We start from the raw sequence: 23,297 nt of genomic DNA on the forward strand, positions 1-23,297 counted from the left end.
TGTCACGGCCTGGGATCTGGACAAGAGAAAAAATGTTTCCTCTTAGAATTTAAAAGGCCTCTTCTTCACTCAGGTTTAGGGTTCAAATATAGATAGAAAACAATGAGGTCACTGGGGTCCCAGGGAAAAAAAAATTCAACACTGTCAGAAGGACACACTCTCAAAAGCCATACAGAATTCCCCCTGAAGATGATCTCAAAATTATGAAACAAATGAGAAAAAAAAATTCACCATAAATGATATAACAGAATGCATAAAGTTGTTAAAGGACAATATTAAACAGAAAGAAAAATGTTCAGTGAAAAATAGAGACAAAAAATCTATTATGTTGGAACAACAAAAGGTTCTAATGTTAGTTCTCAAAGAAAAAGTAAACAAAAGGAGAGGAGAAGGAACTCATGAAAAAATGTAAAGTCAAAAGTTGCCCTGCTGCCCTCACCCTTGTGGTCAAAATATGTCCATGAATTCTCTAATACATCCCCCTCAAGAGCTGGAACTTAATTCCCTTCCTGAGTGTGGGCTGGACAGAAATGACTTGCTTCTAAAGAAAAAATTGTGGTGGTAGTAACAGAATGCAAATCCTGAGACTACATCATAAAAGGTTTTATGGCTTCCTCCTTGCTCTCTGGCATCATTTCCTCTGGGAGAAGCCAGCTGCCATCCTGTGAAGACACTCAAGCTGTCCTATAGCGAGATCCTTGTGGCAAGGAATTGAGACCTCCTGCCAATAGCCACGTAAGTGAATCATCTTGAAAGCAAATCCTCCAACCTTCGTCAAGCCTTCAGATGACTATAGTTCCAGCCAAGAGCTTGATTGCACCCTCATGAGTGACCATGAGCTAGAATCATCCAGTTTTCAGACATTTGGTCCTGCCCCAAACCTCCCTAAGACTTTTGGTCCCATCAAAAGGCTCTTGATATTTGTTCATATTTGGTCCTGCCCAAAATGTCCATAAGACATTGGGTCCGTGCCAAAAGATCCTTGATATCTGGTCCTGTCCAAAACCATGTGGCATGAACCAAATACGCTCATGGACATTCTGGACAGGACAAAATTTCAAGGATTTTTGGCATGGACCAAATGTCTTATGCATGTTTTGCCCTGTCCTGCAAAGGAAATCACCCAATTAAGCCATTCTTGAATTCTTGACCCTTAGTAACTGAGATAATAAATGTTTGTTTTAAGATGACAAATTTTAAGATCATTGTTATACAGCAATAGATAACTAATATAGTTCTCCTTTCAGGAGAGTTAAATTTAAAACAATCATTTGGAGTAAATGATGGAATTAAGGACATAAGAGAAAATATAAAATTTGGCTTAATGGTACTTTATAAATAAGTGGAAATAATTTTAAAAAGGAGGCTTTAATCAAAAAAATTTTGCATGATGGATCAAATTTGGTTTGTATACACCAGCAAAGAAACAAACAAAAACCCACAAGCACTGTGGTAATTAGAAAAGTAGAACTTGTCTTTCACCAAATAAGGTAATCCAGGATATTTATTCTACTCCCCATAGAATGACAACATGATGAAATAGAGAGAGGAGAGGAGGAAAGAGACACGCACAGAGAGAAATGGAGGTATATGTTTTATATGGCAATGCAAGTAGACAGCAGTGTAGACTACAGCCAAAGAGGAGTATACGTTGCCATGAGGAGGTTATCTGGTAGAAACCTGGGTGCAATCAAAGGTGTGCATACAGAGAAAGACAGGGTTTGGGGCTGCATATAAGCCTGTATATTCTCAGCATGCATGTTTGAGAGCATCCAAGTTAATACGAAATTATTTCTTCCACTGACCCAGTTGCTATATAAACAAATCAGTACTAACAGATTCATATTACCATGTTACTTCCATCAGAGGGTTGAAATGGAATAACAATCATGACAACCTATCTCTGTAACTAAATTGGCTTTCTTGCTTCTTAATGAAGAAAACAGAATCAGACGCCTAAGACCAATCATGTATATCTGATGGGATTACCAAACAATCTAAGACTAAAAAATAAGTATGCTTAAATAAACTAAAGATATAAAAGAAGGGATGAAAAATTACAAGGAAAGAATAAGACAAAAAATGGAAAGAGATGTGAAATAGAACCAAATAATTTCTAGAAATGAAAAATATGGTCACCAAATTAGGTGTACAATCAGTGAACCGGAAGATGGTTATGAGTACCCTCAGTGCTCTGAGGGATTAAAAAGTGGAAAAATGAAGCTCACTTTAAGAGACATGGAGAGCTAATGTACATCGAACTGAAATTCTAGAAGGAGAGATCAGAGAACCTGAAGGAGAAAATATTTGAAGGGATAATAATTGATCATTGTCAGACTTGATAAAAGAACTAAAATCTTGGATGTAAGCACTTCAAGTCCCAAGCAGGAAAAGTAAATCTACATTTAGATACTAGAAGCATCAGAAATAAAGAGAAAAATCTTAAAAGCAATTACAAAGAAAGGAAGATTACCTGTAAAGGATCAAGTCAGCAGAAGGTACCAACAACTACAGAAACTAGAAGACAATAGTGCAGCATCTTCGAAATGCTAACAAAAATACCTGTCAATGGAGAAAATGTGCCTATGTCCACTTAAACTATCATTTGAGAATGAGGATCAATGACTGAGAGTTTACCACTAGAGGCCTAGCTGAAAAAAAACTTCAGGAAGAAGGAATTAAATCAGTAAGTGTGGAAACAATAGTAGAGAAATCAGTCCAAATGAAGACAAAAAAAGGGGAAAATAGCTTTTTGAATTTATAACAAGCTTCCAGAAATACCATGTATGTTCTGCAATGCAAAATGATGACAAATATTTCTCAATTTTCACTAAATCTTTGAAATCAAAATGTCATTAATAAAAAGGAAAATTTTCTCAAATATGAAGAATAGCCACACACCTAAAAAAATATATTCTCAGAAAACAGTTTTTTTTTCCTTGCTTCCTTTGCCATAGATTAGTTGACCATAGGTGTGTGGGTTCATCTCTGGGTTTTCTATCATGTTTCACTGATGTATATTTCTGTTTTTGTGCCAGTACCATACTATCTTGATTACTGTAGCTTTGTAGTATAGTCTGAAGTCAGGGAGTCTGATTCCTCCAGCTCCGTTTTTTTTTTTTTTTTTTTTGAGGTACGTGGGCCTCTCACTGTTGTGGCTTCTCCCGTGGTGGAGCACAGGCTCAGCAGCCATGGCTCATGGGCCTAGCCGCTCCGCGGCACGTGGGATCTTCCCAGACCGGGGCATGAACCCGCGTCCCCTGCATCGGCAGGCGGACTCTCAACCACTGCGCCACCAGGGAAGCCCCAGTTCTGTTATTTTTTTCTCAAGATTGCTTTGGCTATTTGAGGTCTTTTGTGTCTCCATACAAATTTTAAGATTTTTTGTTCTAGTTCCATAAAAAATGCCATTGGTAATTTGATAGGGATTGCACTGAATCTGTAGACTGCTATGGGTAGTATAGTCATTTTCACAATACTGATTCTTCCAATCCAAGAACATGGTATATCTCTCCATCTGTTTGTGTTATTTTTGATTTCTTTCATCAGTGTCTTAAGTTTTCTGAGTACAGGTCTTTTACCTCCTTAGGTAGGTTTATTCCTAGGTATTTTATTCTTTTTGCTGCAGTGGTGAATGGGATTGTTTCCTAAATTTCTCTTTCTGATCTTTCGTTGTTAGTGTACAGGAATGCAAGAGATTTCTGTGCATTAATTTTGTATCCTGTAACTTTACCAAATTCATTCATTAGCTCTAGTAGTTTTCTGGTGTCATCTTTAGCATTTTCTATGTATAGTACCATGTCATCTGCAAACAGTGACAGTTTTACCTCTTTTCCAAGTCGAATTCCTTTTATTTTTCTTCTGGTTACTGTGGCTAGGACTTCCAAAACTGCTGAATAAGAGTGGTGAGAGTGGACATTCCTGTCTTGTTCCTGATTTTAAAGTAAATGCTTTCAGTTTTTCACCACTGAGAATGATGTTTGTCGTGGGTCTGTCATATATGGCCTTTATTATGTTGAGGTAGGTTCCCTCTATGCCCATTTTCTGGAGAGGTTTTTTTTTTTAAATAAATTTACTTATTTATTTGTTTTTGGCTGCACTGGGTCTTCATTGCTGCACGTGGGCTTTCTCTAGTTGTGGTGAGCCAGGGCTACTCTTTGTTGTGGTGTGTGGGCTTCTCGTTGTGGTGGCTTCTCTTGTTGTGGAGCATGGGCTCTAGGTGCGTGGGCCTCAGTAGTTGTGGTACGTGGGCTTCAGTACTTGTGGCGCGCAGGCTCAGTAGTTATGGCACACGGGCTTAGTTGCTCCATGGCATGTGGGATCTTCCCGGACCAGGGCTCAAACCCATGTCCCCTGCATTGGCAGGCAGATTCTTAACCACTGCGCCACCAGGGAAGCCCTCTGGAGAGTTTTAATCATAAATGTGTGTTAAATTTTGTCAAAAGTTTTTTCTGCATCTATTGAGATGATCAGATGGTTTTTATTCTTCAATTTGTTAATGTGGTGTATCACATTGACTGATTTGTGTATACTGAAGAAACCTTGCATCCCTGGGATAAATCCCACTTGATCATGGTGTATGATCCTTTTAATGTGCTGTTGGATTTTGTTTGCTAGTACTTTGTTGAGGATTTTTGCATCTATATTCGTCAGTGATACTGGTCTGTAATTTGCTCTTTTTTGTAGTATCTTCGTCTGGTTTAGTATCAAAGTGATGGTGGCCTTGTAGAATGAGTTTGGGAGTGTTCCTTCCTCTGCAATATTTTGAAAGAGTCTGAGAAGGATGGGTGTTAGCTCTTCTCTGCATGTTTGACAGAATTCACCTCTGAAACCATCTGGTCCTGGACTTTTGTGTCTTGGAAGATTTTCAATCACAGTTTCAATCTCAGTGCTTGTGACTGGTCTGTTTATATTTTCTATTTCTTCCTGGTTCAGTCTTGGAAGGTTGTGCTTTTCTAAGAATTTGTCCCTTTCTTCCAGGTTGTCCATTTTATTGGCATAGAGTTGCTTGTAATAGTCTCTTAACGATGCTTTGTATTTCTACAGGGTCTGTTGTAACTTCTCCTTTTTCATTTCTAATTTTATTGATTTGAGTCCTCTCCCTCTTTTTCTTGATGAGTCTGGCTAAAGGTTTATCAATTTTGATTATCTTCTCAAAGAACCAGGTTTTAGCTTCATTGATCTTTGCTACTGTTTTCTTTGTTTCTATTTCATTTATTTCTACTCTGATCTTTATGATTTCTTTCCTTCTACTAACTTTGGGTTTTGTTTGTTCTTCTTTCTCTAGTTCCTTTAGGTGTAAGGTTAGACTGTTTGAGATTTTTCTTTTTTCTTGAGGTGGATTGTACTGCTATAAATTTCCCTCTTAAAACTGCTTTTGCTGCATCCCATAGGTTTTGGGTCATCGTGTTTTCATTGTCATTTGTCTCTAGGTATTTTTTAATTTCCTCTTTGATTTCTTCAGTGATCTTCTGGTTATTTAGTAGTATATTATTTAGCCTCCATGTGTTTATGTTTTTTACGTTTTTTTTCCCTGTAATTGATTTTTAATCTCATAGTGCTGTGGTCGGAAAAGATGCTTGATACGATTTCAATTTTTTAAAATTTACCAAGGCTGGATTTGTGACCTAAGATGTGATCTATCTTGGAGAATGTTCCATGTGCACTTGAGAAGAAAGTGTAATCTGCTGTTTTGGGATGGAATGTCCTATAAATATCAATTAAATCTATCTGGTCTACTGTGTCATTTAAAGCTTTTGTTTCCCTATTAATTTTCTGTCTGGATGATCTGTCCATTGGTGTAAGTGAGGTGTTAAGTACTCCACTATTACTGTGTTACTGTCAATTTCCTCTTTTATAGCTGTTAGCATTTGCCTTATGTACTGAGGTGCTCCTATTTTGGGTGCACATATATTTATAATTGTTGCATCTTCTTCTTGGATTGATCCCTTGGTCATTATGGAGTGTCCTTCCTTGTCTCTTGTAACATTTTCTATTTTAAAGTCTATTTTATCAGATATGAGTATTGCTACTCTAGCTTTCTTTTGATTTCCACTTGCATGGAATATGTTTTTCCATCCCCTCACTTTCAGTCTGTATGTGTCCCTAAGTCTTTACTGGGTCTCTTTTAGACAGCATATATACAGGTCTTGTTTTTATATCCATTCAGCGAGCCTGTGTCTTTTGGTTGGAGCATTTAATCCATTCACATTTAAGGTAATTATCAATATGTATGTTCCTATTACCTTTTTCTTAATTGTTTTTGTAGGTCCTTTTCTTCTCTTGTGTTTCCCACTTAGAGAAGTTCCTTTAGGATTTCGTGTAGAGCTGGTTTGGTAGTGCTGAATTCTCTTAGCTTTTTCTTGTTTGTAAAGCTTCTGATTTCTCTGTCAAATCTGAATGAGAACCTTGCTGGGTAGAGTATTCTTGCTTGTAGGTTCTTCACTTTTATCACTTTAAATATATCATGCCACTCCCTCTGGCTTGTAGAGTTTCTGCTGAGAAATCAGCTGTTAACCTTATGGGAGTTCCCTTGTATGTTATTTGTTGTTTTTCCCTTGTTGCTTTTAATAATTTTTGTCTTTAATTTTTGTCAATTTGATTACAATGTGTCTCTGTGTGCTTCTCCTTGGGCTTATCCTGTCTGGGACTCTCTGAGCTTCCTGGGCTTGGGTGGCTATTTCCTTTCCCATGTTAGAGAAGTTTCTGACTATAACCTTTTGAAATATTTTCTCAGGTCCTTTCTCTCTCTCTTCTCCTTCTGGGGCCCCTATAATGTGATTGTTGGTGCATTTAATGTTGTCCCAGAGGTCTCTTAGGCTGTCTTCATTTCTTATCATTCTTTTTCTTTATTCTGTTCCATGGTAGTGATTTCCACCATTCTGTCTTCCAGGTCACTTATCCGTTCTTCAGCCTGAGTTATTCCGCTACTGATTTCTTCTAGTGTATTTTTCATTTCAGTTATTTTATTCTTCATTTCTGTCTGTTGGTTCTTTAATTCTTCTAGGGTTTGTTAAACATTTCTTGCATCTTCTCGATCTTTGTCCATTCTTTTTCTGAGGTCCTGGATCATTGTCACTGTCATTATTCTGAATTCTTTTTCTGGAAGGTTGACTATCTCCACTTCATTTAATTGTTTTTCTGGGGTTTTATACTGTTCCTTCATCTTGGACATAGTCCTCTGCCTTTTAATTTTGTCTGTCTTTCTGTGATTGTGGTTTTCGTTCTGCAGGCTGCAGGACTGTAGTTCTTCTTGCTTCTGCTGTCTGTCCTTCACTTTTTTTTTTTTAATACATTTGAAACATTGTTTTATTTTATTTATTTATTTATTTATTTATTGCCTGTGTTGGGTCTTTGTTGCTGTGTGTGGGCTTTCTCTAGTTGTGGCGAGCGGGGCTTACTCTTTGTTGTGGTGCACGGGCTTCACAGTGCAGTGGCTTACCTTGTTGCAGAGCGTGGGCCCTACAAACGTGGGCTTCAATAGTTGTGGCACGTGGGCTCAGTAGTTGTGGCAGCTGGGCTTAGGTGATCTGCAGCGTGTGGGATCTTCCCAGACCAGGGCTCAAACCCATGTCCACTGCAATGGCAGGTTGATTCTTAACCACTGTGCCACCAGGGAAGTCTCAGAAATAACTATTCATGAAGCAGAAATGTTCCCATGTTTTTCCTTCTGGCTTTCTTTTGGCCATGTGGCCCGGCATGCAGTATCCTAGTTCCCCAACCACGGATCCAACCTGTGCCCCTTGCAGTGGAAGTGTGGAGTCTTAACCACTGGACCACCAGGGAAGTCCCTCCTTCTGGCTTTCAAGGCTCTCTAGATCTGACCACACTCTCCAAATACACCCCAGATAGACCAGTGAGAGTGATCTAACATGTCACACCTTCCCATCATTGTGCTGCTGTTTCAACTCCTGGAGTATACTTGTGTCTCTTCTTTGTATCCATGGTTTACCTATCTTTTAAAGACCAATTTAAAGCCCACTTTCTTCATTAAGCCTTCTAAAACAGTTCCAGAAAATCTATCCTTTCCTGTTTCCTATTCCAACTGAACTAACTATATATAATATGCCTTCTTTAGAATTAGCAAATAATTCAACTGCGTGTAATTTCTCAACTTATAAAGTGAATGCTCCTTTTGTCTGTATATATCTTAAATTTCCTTATGTATTCAAATAGCATAATGATAAAACACACTTTCCTCAAAACAACATTAATGTTTAACATAGTAAATAACTATATTTTAAGAAATTCTACTTAATCTCTTTCACATATACTTTGGTCTTACCATGATAAATATCCTGTAAAGAACCACCTCCACAAAACTCCATGCAAATCCAAAGTTTATCTCGCCTATAAAAAGAAAATAAGCATTATCACATTTTCATGATTAAAGTTATTTGAAGTAACAAGTATTTTAAGGTCGTATGCCAATACCTTGAAAAACCACATAAATGCAATGTGCTAAGAGAAAAGCTAATATCTATGAGTAAACGAATTACTTAACATCATGTGTTACTATAACTCAACCCAAGGTTTTAATCCTTAAAATACACGATTTGTAGGATGTAAAGATGTCATTTGGCACATCCAAATGAGAGAAAATGTCCCTTTAGTTAAAAAGTCCCCTCCCTCACAGTTTATCCATCTACCCTATGACTGCATTATAAAAGTTAAATGTTAATTAAAGGGTTCATACCAAAAATTACATAGAGAAGATTCATCAGAGAATAGCCAATACATCTCAAAGTATATCACTTTGGTAGCTCTTCTCATTGACAAAACAGACAAAATGTAAACTTTACCCTCATATCTAGACTCAACAAAGATCTTTCCAAAATAACCTTTGTTAAAAATTTATCACTCACTTGTCTTTAGTAGCATTTCTCTTTCACATTCACATTATAAGACAGCATAACCACATAGTCACAGGAGAAATAGCAAAGCCATAATCGCTTATTCCTTTGTTGAATCATTCATTACTTCATCTCAAAATGTAACAGGAAACGTACTATTCTTGGGGGGGCAGAGATGGAATAGAAAGGCTCTGAACTCAGCAAGCTCAGTCTAACACAGAAGAAAGATTCTGCCTTAATAATATGTTGGTGTCTCTTACCACTGCATTCACAGTGCCTAGAAGGATACCAGTAAATGAATATTTATTTCATAAATGAATGAATGCATGAGTAATTGAAATAATAAACAAACAGATTAGATCCAGGGTCAGCAAATTATGGCCAGTGGGCCAAATCTAGCCTGTCGCCTGATTTTGTATAGCCCAGGGACTATGAATGGTTTTCATATTTTTATTTATTTATTTTTTTTGCGGTACGTGGGCCTCCCACTGCCGCGGCCTCTCCCGTTGCAGAGCACAGGCTCCAGACGCGCAGGCTCAGTGGCCATGGCTCACGGGCCCAGCCACTCCGCGGCATGTGGGATCCTCCCGGACTGGGGCACAAACCCACGTCCCCCACACCAGCAGGCAGACTCTCAACCACTGCACCACCAGGGAAGCCCATGGTTTTCATATTTTTAAACGGTTAGGGAGGGTTTTCCAAAGAAGAATATTATTTCTTGACATGTGACAATTCTGTGAAATTCAAATTTTAGTGTCCATGTAAAGTTATATTGGAATACAGTCACACTCATTCATTTACATATTATCTATGTCTGTTTTTGTACTAAAACAGCAGAGGTGAGCAACTGTGACAGAGAGAAACATACAAAGTCCACAAAGCCTAAAATATTTACTATATGGTCATTTACAGAAAAGGTTTGCTGACCCTTGGACTGTATTATAGTTTGATTAATGCACAATCCAGGCATGTATAAAGTTCTGTGAGAACCCAGAGGTAAAAATAATTAGGAAAGTCGATGGAAATTTTAAGGGAAGAAATAACATTTGAGCTGGGTCTTGAAGTTAAAGTAGGAATTCACCACTAAGAGACAGGGAAAGGGCCTGTGCAAAAGAATGAAAATTTGATGCCACATTTTAGAGACTGTGGGTGATTTAGTGTGAGTTGAACTTAGGCTACCTGAAGAGAGAATGGCAGGAAGTGAAGCTAGAATAGGCTGAGGTCATACTGTAAAACAATGGATGGTTTGTATACTCCTCAGTTTAGTTACTTTCATCTGGATAGTCTCTAGTTTGTCAATGTCTCTTAAAATGCAGCACCCAGAATCAAGTACTAGTCTGAATACTGCATGAACAGTGCATTAACAAGTGGAGCTGTTATCAGGATTGGACCACATACGGCAGTGGTGGTGTGATTAAGCAGAGCTGAGTGGTGAGCTGACTTGGTTGGGTGTGATGGACCATGCACCATGTATCAAGGGAACACAACCTGTCAGTGTGAAGGTCAGCAAACTTAAAAGAGTACAGAGTAAAAAGTACCATGATTCTAGAGGCAAAGCTGAAGATAGTGAAGCCCAGAGAAAGAAATCAGGACCTGAAATTCACAGGTGGTCCACATACCAATGAAACTGAGGCATGGCAGCTGATGGTAAAGTATGACCTAGTTGCCCAGTGGCCTGGTTTGAATAACTCTCAGAATGGATGCCTGGGGCTGGCAGATGCATGGTCTCATCCAAAACGATGAAGGCATTTATGACTGGTGACTGTTACACAGGGAGAAATCTAAATCCCCCTGAGAATCGAACAATTATGTCCTTCATATGAACACTTCTGTTTCTTATTAACTTCAGCTTCTTAGCAACTGCATTCAACTGCTGGTTTGCAGTTTGAAGTTAACTAAAACCTCTAGATCTTTTTTTACATAGAAGTGGTCAGATGAGTTTCCTTTCTAGCTCCCTATTTGTATATCTGGTTCACTGAAACTATGCACAGGACCTTGTCCTTATTTGTTAAATTTCATCCTTAAAAGGAAAAAAAATGAAGTTTTCACATGCATCTTATTAGCTCTCCAATTATTTTACGTAAAATAATTGGAGACACTATTGTGACACTATTTCTAAGTGTAAGTACACCCCTCCTACCCCACGCTCCAGAAGTCGTTGGTTAGAAAGCCCCTAATCAGGAGCAAGAGCTTTGTGTATAAACTATGTGGACCTGCACAACTGAGTTTACTAATGAGCTTAAGGAACATTAGGAGTAATTTTTCCACTGGTGACATGAATGGCACTCTAACTATGTAGACTGCTCAGAATGACCATTTGGCACCTCTCTGTGCCTTTGTTTAAACTGAGGTATAAAACTCTGGCAAGTCTATCAACCAATATTCTTTGAAGTGATGCTTAGACTCCAATTTAATATGTGTAATGCAGGATTTCATAGCCTGATCTCTCTAGACTGAGTCCTTCCTCTAGAACAATGGTTCTCAAAGTGCGGTCTGGGGGCCTCTGAGAGTCCTGGAGATCCTTTCAGGGGGTCAGCAAAGTCAAACTCATTTTCATAACAACGCTAAAAATTATTTGCCCTTTGCACTCTGTCTTGAAAATACAGTGTTTTCCAGACGCTACAGGAGCAGGAAGTGTGATGATGATGTCATCCCTCTGACAGCTACTGGAATATGTGCTTATGTATTCTTGTTTCAAATGTTTCTCAATTTTAATATCTAATATAGTAAATATCAATAGATATAACCCACACAAACCAAAGCTCTTTGGGGGTACTCATTTTTAAGAGTGTAAAATAAAAGGGGTTCTAAGACCAAAGTGCTTGAGAACTACTGCTCTAAAATATTTTCACATCTGCTGCACACGAAACTTTCATATAAAATTCCTGCCTCAAGGGCTTAAGCAACAGCCAGCAGGGACTTCTCACATCTCACAGAAACTGGCTGGGTTGTTTTGGGGTCTGCTCAGGATAAAATGAAAAAACATGTAAACTGCTTAGTAAAGGACCTGGACTATACGCCCAATAAACATAAGCTGTTTTCTACTCCTTTTGTTATATTTTGTCTTGTTGTGTTTTATTTATGTGAGGCACCTTAAACTGCTCCTGGAACTCAGTGAAGGTGTAATTAAGTAAACTTGCCTTTTTCTTTTTTTTAAGAAAAAAATAGAAGAGAAATGGGATTGATTTGACTTCTTACTAAAGTTATGCTAATCACCACTTCCTTCCTATAAGCGCTCACTGATTATGTCATTAATAATTTATCTTAGGGCCTCCCTGGTGGCGCAGTGGTTGAGAGTCAGCCTGCCGATGCAGGGGACACGGGTGAGTGCCCCGGTCCGGGAAGATCCCACATGCCGTGGAGTGGCTGGGCCCGTGAGCCATGGCCGCTGAGCCTGCGCGTCCGGAGCCTGTGCTCCGCAACGGGAGAGGCCACAACAGTGAGAGGCCTGCGCACCGCAAAAAAAAAAAAATTTATCTTAGATGTTTGCTGGGGACAGATAACTGACATCAAGTTTAGCGGTATTTTCTAGAAATCACCTTTTCTTTTCCTTTGCAAATTGGTCAATGCTGATCACGAATCTATTGACACCCCTCCTATTTGTCAAGACACTCACCAACAGTGGATGACAATCATGTCTGCTATATTTTCAGTATAGTAATGAGATATAATTTATATAAATCTAAAAGGCTTACATTCATTTAAAGTGTCTAGTGCTCTATAATTATCTACTCACCTATCTGTACTTCAATTCCTTCTTAATAATGCTTTTATTAAGCATTATTTTCCTACCCTTCCCAGCTTGAAAACAATTCTCCTTTGTAAAGAAAATGGATGCAGGAAATGAGTTCTCTGCTTTCTTACATATTTCAATATTATACCATCCTCTACTTGAAGCTGGTCTACCTCCTTTCCCACCTTGCTTAAAAACACAATTTTCTGTTCACTCTATGTAAAATGACTTTCCAACTTACAGACTGAGAAAAAAAATCATAATTATATATTTAATAGTTTACCTTTTAAGATGCCTAAAACACTTTACCTTTACAACATTCTATTTAGTTAAGTCTGCTATTATCAAAAATGCCTGAATATTCAGAGTCTATTAGAAAAATGACTTCCATCTGTTCTAAGAATGTCTCTCTTGTGATGGTAAATCTGCCTTTGCTTTTGGTCACTCACCAAGCCATCTGCCTAACGGGAAAGGACTTGAACCAAATCAGTCCATTTGATGCAGGCCAATAAATTACAAAATCTTTGTCCCTGGGTATTTGAACTAAAATAAAATTAATCACTGAGGTAAATATACAATATATCACTATTAATTCTCTGGCTCAACAAATCCTTAGAATTCTTCTTTCTTATTCTGTAAAACTATCTTTCTATCTGACAAGGAATAGAAAAATAAGTAGAGGGGGGAAAAGTTCACTATTTTCATCTTCTAGTTCAATGTTTACTAGTGCATATAGGAACTAACATTCTAATAACTATTTCATTAAATTAAAGAGCTTATCATTTCTAAAACACACCTTTTAATCTTCCCACACTGAACTAAGTATAATTATTTATATATTTTTCCCAAATATAACATGATTTAAAAAGAAAAATAAAATATGAGCATGATCACCAAGGATAAACAGCTCTCAAATGTCTGCTAGAAACTAGCATACCAGTCATTCCCCCTGGGACAGGATGCCTAGCCATGCCCACACTGCAGTACCCTGTACTTTACTGTAGGTTATCTTGTTGACCAAAGCACTTGCCAATGGCGACTCCACCACATTCAGCAAAATAATTCAACTGTAACCTCAACTGTCAATGTGAAAAACGGAAAGTTTAATAATTGCTAGATGTTTTAATTTAGGATAGCTCATGTTAAGGTGTGCTGAATTTAAAATGTTTTGGTTCATTTTTAAACAAATAGGCAAAAACGACCGCATTCTAAAAAGTTATACGTAACCCATCCACCTTCTTCCCCTTTAACAATGAGGGGTAGCTATGTATTCAGAGGATACAAGGTGATCTATTTCTCTATAATTATACTTAACACTCCCAGTTTGGCATAGTATTTGACAAAGAACGGGTCACTGGACAGCAGTCCTATGTGAAGTATGTTCCCCCAAAGAAACCACTGCACAGTTAAATCAGTTTTAGAAATGTCATATTCTGTAGTCTTCTCTTCTCTTGGAAATTAACAATGCCACTGGTATTTTAAGGTCTCTGAGAAATCCTGTGGGGTGGGAGTGGGGCACAGAATAGAAGGAGAAAGGGAAGGAGGAGGTGTGGAGAGGGAAGAAAAGGTGGGAAAAGGAGGAGGAAGATTCGAAAGAGCGGAAGAAAGGGGATGGAAAGTTGGGAAGGGGAGAATGGAGAAGAGGAAGAAGGGGAAAAGATACCAGAGCAGAGGGGAGAGGGAAAGTGAAGAAGAGAAAGAAGAAATGCAACTTCTCTAATCGTGTTTAGTTCGCTACATCCCCAAATTATTTTTTCCATACACCCATTTTTTCACATATCAGCATCCCTCTGAACAAATGTTCCATAGAAATACCCCAGCAATACTGGTATAAAGAAGTATCTCATAAGGTAGTTCCACCAAATTTGTTACTTAAAGAGGACCATTAGTGAAAAACTGGTAAAATCCAAATGCAGTATCTTAGTTTAGCTAATATTATTGTACCAGTGTTAATTTCTTAGTTTTGACAAATGTCCCAGGGTTATGTAAGATGTTAATACCAGGGAAAGCTGTGAGAACTCTTTGTACTATCTTTGCAACTTTTATGTAAATCTAACATATTCCAAAATTAAGTTTCCTTTTTTAAAAAAAGACAGTAGCTGGGTATAAATTAAAGTGACTTAACTGTAATTTTTATTTTCTTTCTTTCTTTCTTTTTTTTTTTTTTTTGTGGTACGCGGGCCTCTCACTCTTGTGGCCTCTCCCGTTGCAGAGCACAGGCTCCGGACGCGCAGGCTCAGCAGCCATGGCTCACGGGCCCAGCCGCTCCACGGCATGTGGGATCTTCCCGGACCGGGGCACGAACCTGTGTCCCCTGCATCGGCAGGCGGACTCTCAACCACTGCGCCACCAGGGAAGCCCTGTAATTTTTATTTTCATAGTGTGAGCTTTCAAAAACGCATTTTCAGTTAAGATTCTGTGGTTTCCCTGGCAAGTCCTGTCTCTGGCTCTAGAAAAGAAAATTTCTTCCAGTTTCTATGTAACTCAAGGGACTACCATCTCTTTCTTGGATTACTGTAATAAATGTACCGTATAAAATTAACTGACTCCTTGTCTCAATACCCTACACCCCAAGTCCATCCCCCAATAGAATATACTACCTCTGTGTTAAAACCTTCCAACAAGTATGCTCAATACATATAGGTCCTAATTAAGGCATAAAAGGTTTCTTTTTTGCCTAAATGTCCACAGCCTTAACCTGCTGAACTACACCCTTTCCCCTTAAACTCTAATATGAGATTATTAGCTATCTCCTGAACACTTCATGATTTTTTCATGCATCCATTTCCTTTGTCAGAAATTACAATTTTCTACATACATATACACATCACAGTAAATGCATACTAATCCTTTAACACCCAGTATTTGGGAATAACATCATTCGAAGAGCTCTCTCTGATTCCCTTTGACAAAATCAGATATACTACCATCTTTATCACTTTATATCTTAGGTCAAAATAATTACTGCACCTAGCATTGCAATTATTTGCTTATGTCTATTTTTTCTATTCAATAGTAAGCCCCTTAAAGGCAAGGACTGTTTTAGCTATCTTAACATCTCCAGAAATCAATACAGCACTCTAGACATCCTAAGAAATAATGTAAAAACACTTTGTGAGTGGTGATGATTTATAAATATATTATTACTATGAGTTAAATCATGTTCATCTAAACTACTACTCTGGATTTCAAGGGTTTAAAATATCTGATCTAAATAAAAGTGTTTTCAGTGTATGGATCTGATCTTCTGACAGCTTATCTTTTGAGGATCATTTGCTGTTATTCAAAACTGAGCATTATGAGTTCAAACTAGAAAGGAATGTTCCAATTTTCTTAACTTATTCTTAAAGGATATGCTGGGTTAAGGAATGCTTAGAAGAATCTGAAGTTAAGATCATTCTTTGCTTAAAAGAAGCAATAGTTTAGCTCTACTGAGAATAAAGAATAGGTCAATGGTGATTTAAATCTGTTGTTTTATGAATATACACACAGAAATACACAGATAAAAATATATACCAAACCAGGACTATTTACTTTAAATTCTAAACTCTCAGAGAACAGTTTTCTCTATCCAGTTCTTGTTGTACAGTGTGTGTAATTAGGCGCTTAATAAACACAGGCTTTTAATGATATTGAAGAGCAAGTTAGGAAGGCCCCATCAAGAGTATTAGGCTTCTGTTTTATAGGAGCTCAGTCTCAATATTTCTTTGGGAAGTGAGCATAGCTCACTATAACCCTGTTATAAAATACGCTTCTGAACTTAATTATTTGCTGGTCATCTATTTAGTAAATTCATAGGGTTAAGTCTGATTTCCTGGAGGGGAAATTTATTAATGGTCAAACCACGTTACTTCAGTTTACTCAATTTTTTTGTCCAAATTTGTTATAATAGGCTATAATGGCAACAAGATAGAAGGAAGAAGGTCAATAAGAACAGTATATATTTTAGGGGGTTTGTATCAAGTTCAAACTAACAAGCTCTTTGCCTTCTGAAAAATCATTCAGTAATGAGAAAGAAGCCAAGAAACCATGTTCCCTTTGAGACTAAATCTGCCATTTCCGGACTAAGTAATATGTACACTAAAAAGACTGCTGGCTAGGTACCTGCAGAGCCAGGTTTAAATCCCAGCACCAACAATGAGTAGCTGGATAACCTAAAGAAGTCATTTATCCAGCAGTCTCTCTTCTATCAGCAAAAAAAAAAAAAGTGGGCTAAGTGACAAGACCTCTTAGTCCCTTCTAGCTCTAACACCCGACAAGGCTAATCATTATCCCATAGTCCAAATTTGCCTGAGTCTAGACTTTAATTAGTGAAGCAGGGAAGAATTTCTATAGAAGAAAAGAGCTAAAGAAAGAGAGGATTAACCGCTGTTCCACATTATACTACCATTTGCTTTCATATCACTTTCATCAACTACACGTTACAGAATAAAATTATATATTTAAATCAGTTTTCCTATATCAGATGACACAACTCCAAATGAGCACGTTTTATTAAAAAAAAAAGACCCTAATTTTGTCTGTTTCACTATGGTTTCTGGGCAGTTTTGCTCTCTGTATTCTTATACTTAGATTAAAATAAAAGTATCCTCTAAATCCATCGAGTTACACACAAAACAGAAATTTGCACACTGTTCTGTATGTATACTATGCTTCAATTTAAAAGGTTTACTTTTAAAAAAAGGATATTCAATATACAGTCAGAATACATGGTTCCTGATATCTAAAAGTAAGTACAATTTTTGTTAGGCGTAACCTCAAATTGGCTCTCTTGTAGCATGTCTCGTGGTTAAGGTTAAAGAGTGTGTTACTACAGAGTTGTGCTATTTTGCCCCAAGTCTCAACAAAAATGAATACAAACCCAAAAGGAATTCTGTATTCCGGTAACAAGATCAAATGTTTTGCTGCCTAACCTGTGTGGGAAGGCTCTTGCCTAAGTAACCCAGAAGGTCGAATGTCCAGTTTAGCTTAGTGTTACTTTTTGAGTTTTGGGGGTGGGGTGGGGTGGGTGGGTGTGAAGTACTGGAAGTTTATTTGGTCAGCTTTTTTGATAAGGAAGTAGAAAGGCCAAGTCAAAAGTCATGTGATCCATAAGCACAATACCACAGAAAGAACTAGGACCCTCCTCTGCCAATAACTTGAAATGAGACTGTGGACTAAATACTTGGTGTGAAACTCTCAAACACCTTATTGGTAACATGGAAATAATATTTACCACAGAGTAATGTTCCTAAGAGCGTTGTTGAAACGATCGAATTAGGCACTAACCTGACGGTACTTAAGAAGCAGTTAACGGTGACAGTAATCATGGCAATGGTAGCAGTAATACAAGTTCACATTTCTTGAGCAGTTATGACGCTCTGACCCTCGTTCCGAACACTTTACCCTTGCAGTTGTCACAGCATGCGTCTATTATTATTATCCTTATTTTATGGATGAGGGAATGGAGGCACAGAGTGGTTAAGTACTTTGCCATAAGTCACAGAGTTAGTAAGTGATGGGGTCAGGACTCAACCGACCCAACCAACCTGACTCCAGAACTCAAGCTCTAAACCACCAACTATGCTATCGTCTCTGCGGCAAAAAGATCATGTGCATTTCACCACACCAAGGCTGCCATGTAAGTGGCTGGGGCTCTCCTGGAATAACAGGTTGGGCTTTGGATGGTCCCATACTTCTGGAAGACTCAGACCATGTTTGAGAAATTCTCAGTTCAGTGTCCCTGGGGAAACACAAAAACTCTTAAAAGAAGATCTGTTTGCTCTTGGGGGAAGAAAACTTTGTAATGCTTCTTCCAGATGAGTCTAAGTAGGATCATTTTGTTAGGACCAATAACAGTGAAACAAATTGTTTTGAAGTGACAATTTACATGTGTTGGCAGAAACCAGTTATTTGTATTATGAGCTTAAATGACTGTAAGAGACTTCTTTGAGCGGACGGAGTAACTGCCTGTGCTGGGTCTGTCCATAAGATAAAAACTGATGCAGAAACTGTTGTTAGGCTGTTGTCTGAACCACCCACCATTGAAGCAGTTTTAAACTGGCTGTTAAAGAACCCATTCAAAATGTTTAACAGCCACTGACCTCCGGGTAGCACCTGTCCCTACGTGAACTGAAGTCCCCATTAAACCCACCCTTTGACCTCGATGAAGGTGGGCAATCAAAGCTATCCAAGAGCGGTCAGAATCAAGAAGAGCTGGTCCCCTGGCCTTTCACAAGCTGGAAGGAAGAGAGGGCAGAAGTGCCCCGTCTTTTCCATATGCTGTGCCCGCATCAGAAAAGAAGTGTTTTGTACTTGGCTCACAGACAGAATGGGAGCTGTAATAAGATACATCCTTATTCTTACCCTACAGTATATGGGAACCAAACAGAAGAGTTTTTTAAGTACCTAAGAAAACATTCTCTAATCCTTCCCCTTTGGAAGGAAGCTTGGAAACAACTAGGTCACAGTGCTCAGCTCAACTGCATACAGAAGTGAATGGAAACACAAGATTTGACCTTGAGGTCATCCCCTATGGAATATGACCTGGGGAGCCTGGCTTGGTCCTGCCAAACCAAAACAAGGGGCGGCAAATTCAGTCTTTCTAAGTTCACTTTAGGACCTGGGAAAATAAGAAGTTAGTAAAATAATTATAATTCCTAGTCCTCTGGATAAAATGAAGGGAAGGGATGATGCAATACTTTGAGGCTAGAAGCACAAAAGAAAAAAAAAGGTTCTAAAGGTTCTAAAAACAACAGATATACTTTGTAAATTCACCTAAGACTAGAAGGGGCAACAGATTGGCATATTTAGAGCTCTGGTCTACCACAGGAAGACTAATCATAAAAGTCAGTTTTTTTTTGTTTTTTTTTTTGCGGTATGCGGGCCTCTCACTGTTGTGGCCTCCCCCGTTGCGGAGCACAGGCTCCGGATGCGCAGGCCCAGCAGCCATGGCTCACGGGCCCAGCCGCTCCGCGGCATATGGGATCCTCCCAGACCGGGGCACGAACCCGTATCCCCTGCATCGGCAGGCGGACTCTCAACCACTGCGCCACCAGGGAGGCCCAAAAGTCAGTTTTTACTTGCCAGCTTCCTCACTGAAACTACACCCAGAATTCCCAAGAGTATAACAGACAAATCATGGACTATGGTATTGGTTACAGAATTAACATAAAGAGGTCATAAATAAAAATTCCATTCATATGAAAATATCTTATTTTCAAAGCATGAAGAAAACTACAAAACATGGTATTAGAGCTAACTTAATTTTGTTAAATGTATTAGGTGATGGAAATCATTACTGCTTTTCATAAGGGAAACAAACAATGTACCTGAGATAGCTTCCAAAATAAGCAACAATATTTGGGTGCTTACAGTCTTTCATCATAATAATTTCTTGCTGCACAACTGCAAAGTCTTCTCCTAGAATAAAAAATAAGCAAGTTGAATATTTAGTAGGTAAATTTCAAAATGTCGATTTGTTTCAAAACATAAAAAATAATGTTATTGATATTATTTTTAATGACAATTTCAGTCCTATCTTGACAGAAAGTAAAGTACAATAATTAAAAAGTATGAACTCTGGTCCCAGACTATGTTGGATTCAAATCCCAACTCTGTCCCTTACTAAGCTGTGTGAACTTGGGCAAGTTACTTGACCTCTCTGTGCCAATTTCTTCCTCTGTAAAATAGGGATAAAACTAATAATAATCTATCTCATATGGCTATTGTAAGGGTTAGGTGGGCTAATGTATGTAAAATGCTTAGAACGGTATCTGACACAGAGTAAGCACTAGATAAGCATTTGCTATTATTACAATTATGCCTTGGATATAATCATCATATAATACACTAGAAATACATTCTGTTTTCCCTTTCTTAGCAAATAACATTCAATATAATTTTATTTATTTATTTATTTTTGGCTGCGTTGGGTCTTCGTTGCTGCGTGTGGGCTTTCTCTAGTTGTGGCGAGCAGGGGCAACTCTTCGTTGCAGTGTGCGGGCTTCTCCTTGCGGTGGCTTCTCTTGATGCGGAGCACAGGCTCTAGGCGCGTGGGCTTCAGTAGTTGTGTCACGCAGGCTCAGTAGTTGTGGCTCGCGGGCTCTAGAGCGCAGGCTCAGTAGTTGTGGTGCACGGGCTTAGTTGCTCCGTGAACCCGTGTCCCCTGCATTGGCAGGCGGATTCTTAACCACTGCATCACCAGGGAAGTCCCAACATTTAATATAATTTTGCACAAGGAAGCAATTCTTTTTTAAGTTAGGGCAGGAACCCTTATACACCAAGACTTTCAAATGTACCTCCACAGCTCTCTTGGCAGAGCTGAGAGGCCTTACTCTAGCAGTACTGGTTTACCAGAAGGCCCCACCACCACCACAGGCCTATCCTGTATTCGAGTGCCTTGCTCCAGCTGTGTTGGGATGTAGAATGGGATTGTACTTAAGTCTGGTCAGACTATAAGCAAGTATCTCTCTCCTTCTACTCCCTCCCTGCCCAAATTCTTCAAAATAAGATCTGGCAATCCTATAACAGTGTCACACATGTTCCTGGTTCCTGAATGAACATTTGTCATGGAAAGAGACAGAACTGTCATGAATGCAAATGTGGTAAACCAGAGACTAAGCAGAAAGAGAACACGTGGAAGTGCTTACATTGAAATCAAAGCAGCTTTGTATTACGAATTCAGTTTTTAAAGCATTATATACTATGAATAGCCTGATTAAATGTATATTAGTGGCAAAATCAAAAATAGGTTTCCCAAACTAAAGTTTACATCATAAATATGAGGTTGTTATGGCAAGCCCTGACACTTCTGGCCTGGCATTTTCCTACTGTAAATGTAACTGAGGCTTGAAAGTAGCCTAACCATGAACCATCTGAACTCAATATCAAAACCAACCTTACTGCCCCAGTGACAAGGGAAGAAGTCGTAGAGAAGAGACAGTATGTCAGACTCGTAATTTCTGCAATGAAATGAGTACAAAGTCAAAGTTCTCCAAAGGGAGAATAGAAAATTTTTATGCCTTCAAAATCTCAAAAGAAAATCACTGAACTAGGATCTTCTGGGTTTACTTCCCACCAGTAAGAATTTCTGATTCAGTATATTAAGAAGAATCCAAGATAAACATAATAAAGCCATAATGAGACGAACTCCAATTTTCAGGGATATACGAAATACTTTCAAAGTTCCAAATTTTGCTTTTCACCTGCCTTTCGATTATACTTTTCCCCAATTCAGTGACTGGGTTACATGAGATCAAAGTTAATACAGTCAGCCTGAACTCTAGGACTAGTTTAATAGGTAGAGGACAGCAGCTCTCTTTCTAGAGCAGCCCTGAAGTTGTTAGTCGTCACACAACCTCCAAGGCAGCCAGCTTTAGAATAACACTGATCTGCAGAAAACACTGAGAAGAAACATGAAAAGGGGGGAAGGAGGAAGGCACATGACCTGTGTAATTGAGCTACTACAGGAAGCCTCATCTGCCTGGTAATTTTCAGATATACCTGTTCATGACCAATAAACTCCTTGTACTGTTTAAGCCACCTTGAGTTGTGGTTTCTATTATACCTGTAAGCATCAGTGCATCAATGTCTTCATGTCTATGTCCTCACTGGAATGTTACATCGTCTAGGACAGGATGATACCTTCATCATTTCTGTATCCCTAGCACCTAATATGCAACCAATGAAGCTGTTACCTGAATGAATCATAATAATAGCATAATCATAATTATAGCACATAATTCTACTACATGATGACTCTAAATCAGGAGCATCTGCTTTTGGTTTAATTTCATCCAGTTATTAGCATGTTTTATACATTGTTTGTTTGCTACTCCTGTGGTTTCACTAAAATCTATGAATGGCTTTTTAAGCCTTCAACTACGTCTTTCCTAGGAAATGTTCTTGATCCAAAGTGCATCCTTTTTGTCCTATTAAGTCACCTCCATGTGATTATGACAATGGCCAAATTAAATTCAGTATTTTTTTTTTTTTTTTTTTTGCTGTACGCGGGCCTCTCACTGCTGTGGCCTCTCCCGTTGCGGAGCACAGGCTCCGGACGCACAGGCCCAGCGGCCATGGCTCACGGGCCCAGCCGCTCCGCGGCATATGGGATCCTCCCAGACCGGGGCACGAACCCGCATCCCCTGCATCGGCAGGCGGACTCTCAACCACTGCGCCACCAGGGAGGCCCTAAATTCAGTATTTTTGTGGGGAAAAATTCCAAAGAAAAATTCCACAATTTGATTTTTAAAGGTAACTGAAAAAAGGTAGATTTGGGTAGGAAAAAAGAAAGCAGTTTAATACATTAATTAATCCAAAGGGGCTTAACAGAGTTAAAGGACTTTCTTCAAAGTTCAAGAGAAATACATTCTAAAGGATAAATTAACAGCCCCCCCCACAATGGGATGGTTAGACAAGATAATTTTGAAAAATTCTTTCCAATTCTGAGAGTCTATGAGTTTTCGGTAAAATTTTTGACATTAAAGTGAAGAATACATCTTCCAAAGGATAGCAAAAATAAAAACAAAACCTAATTGAGAAAAATAAGCAAGGCTACAAGTAGAGCAGATCATGAATAAATCAAGTAGACAGGCAGAAAAATACAGACTTACACATGCAACGTTCTCAGAATAAACATGACACAATACTAAGTGTTCAATAAATGTTAACTATCTGTAGTAGGCCGAATAATGGCCCCAAAGCCGGCCAGGTCCTAACCTCTGAAACCT

General features: G+C 38.6%; 1 protein-coding gene across 2 annotated transcripts in view; it reads right to left on the reverse strand.

The window, feature by feature from the left end:
* MAP4K3 (mitogen-activated protein kinase kinase kinase kinase 3) overlaps positions 1–23,297 on the reverse strand; it is a 193,967-nt gene that overhangs the window by 78,330 nt on the left and 92,340 nt on the right. For both annotated transcript variants that reach the window (XM_082641992.1, XM_082641991.1), the window contains exons 3-4: positions 19,896–19,986; positions 8,285–8,349 (exon numbers count right to left, since the gene is read on the reverse strand). In XM_082641992.1, coding sequence (XP_082498118.1) covers positions 8,285–8,349; positions 19,896–19,986 — 156 coding nt within the window. The remainder of the gene's footprint in view (positions 1–8,284; positions 8,350–19,895; positions 19,987–23,297) is intronic.

This window comes from Mesoplodon mirus (genome assembly GCF_964341445.2).
Source record: "Mesoplodon mirus genome assembly, chromosome: 14".
Taxonomy (NCBI): Eukaryota; Metazoa; Chordata; class Mammalia; order Artiodactyla; family Ziphiidae; genus Mesoplodon; species Mesoplodon mirus.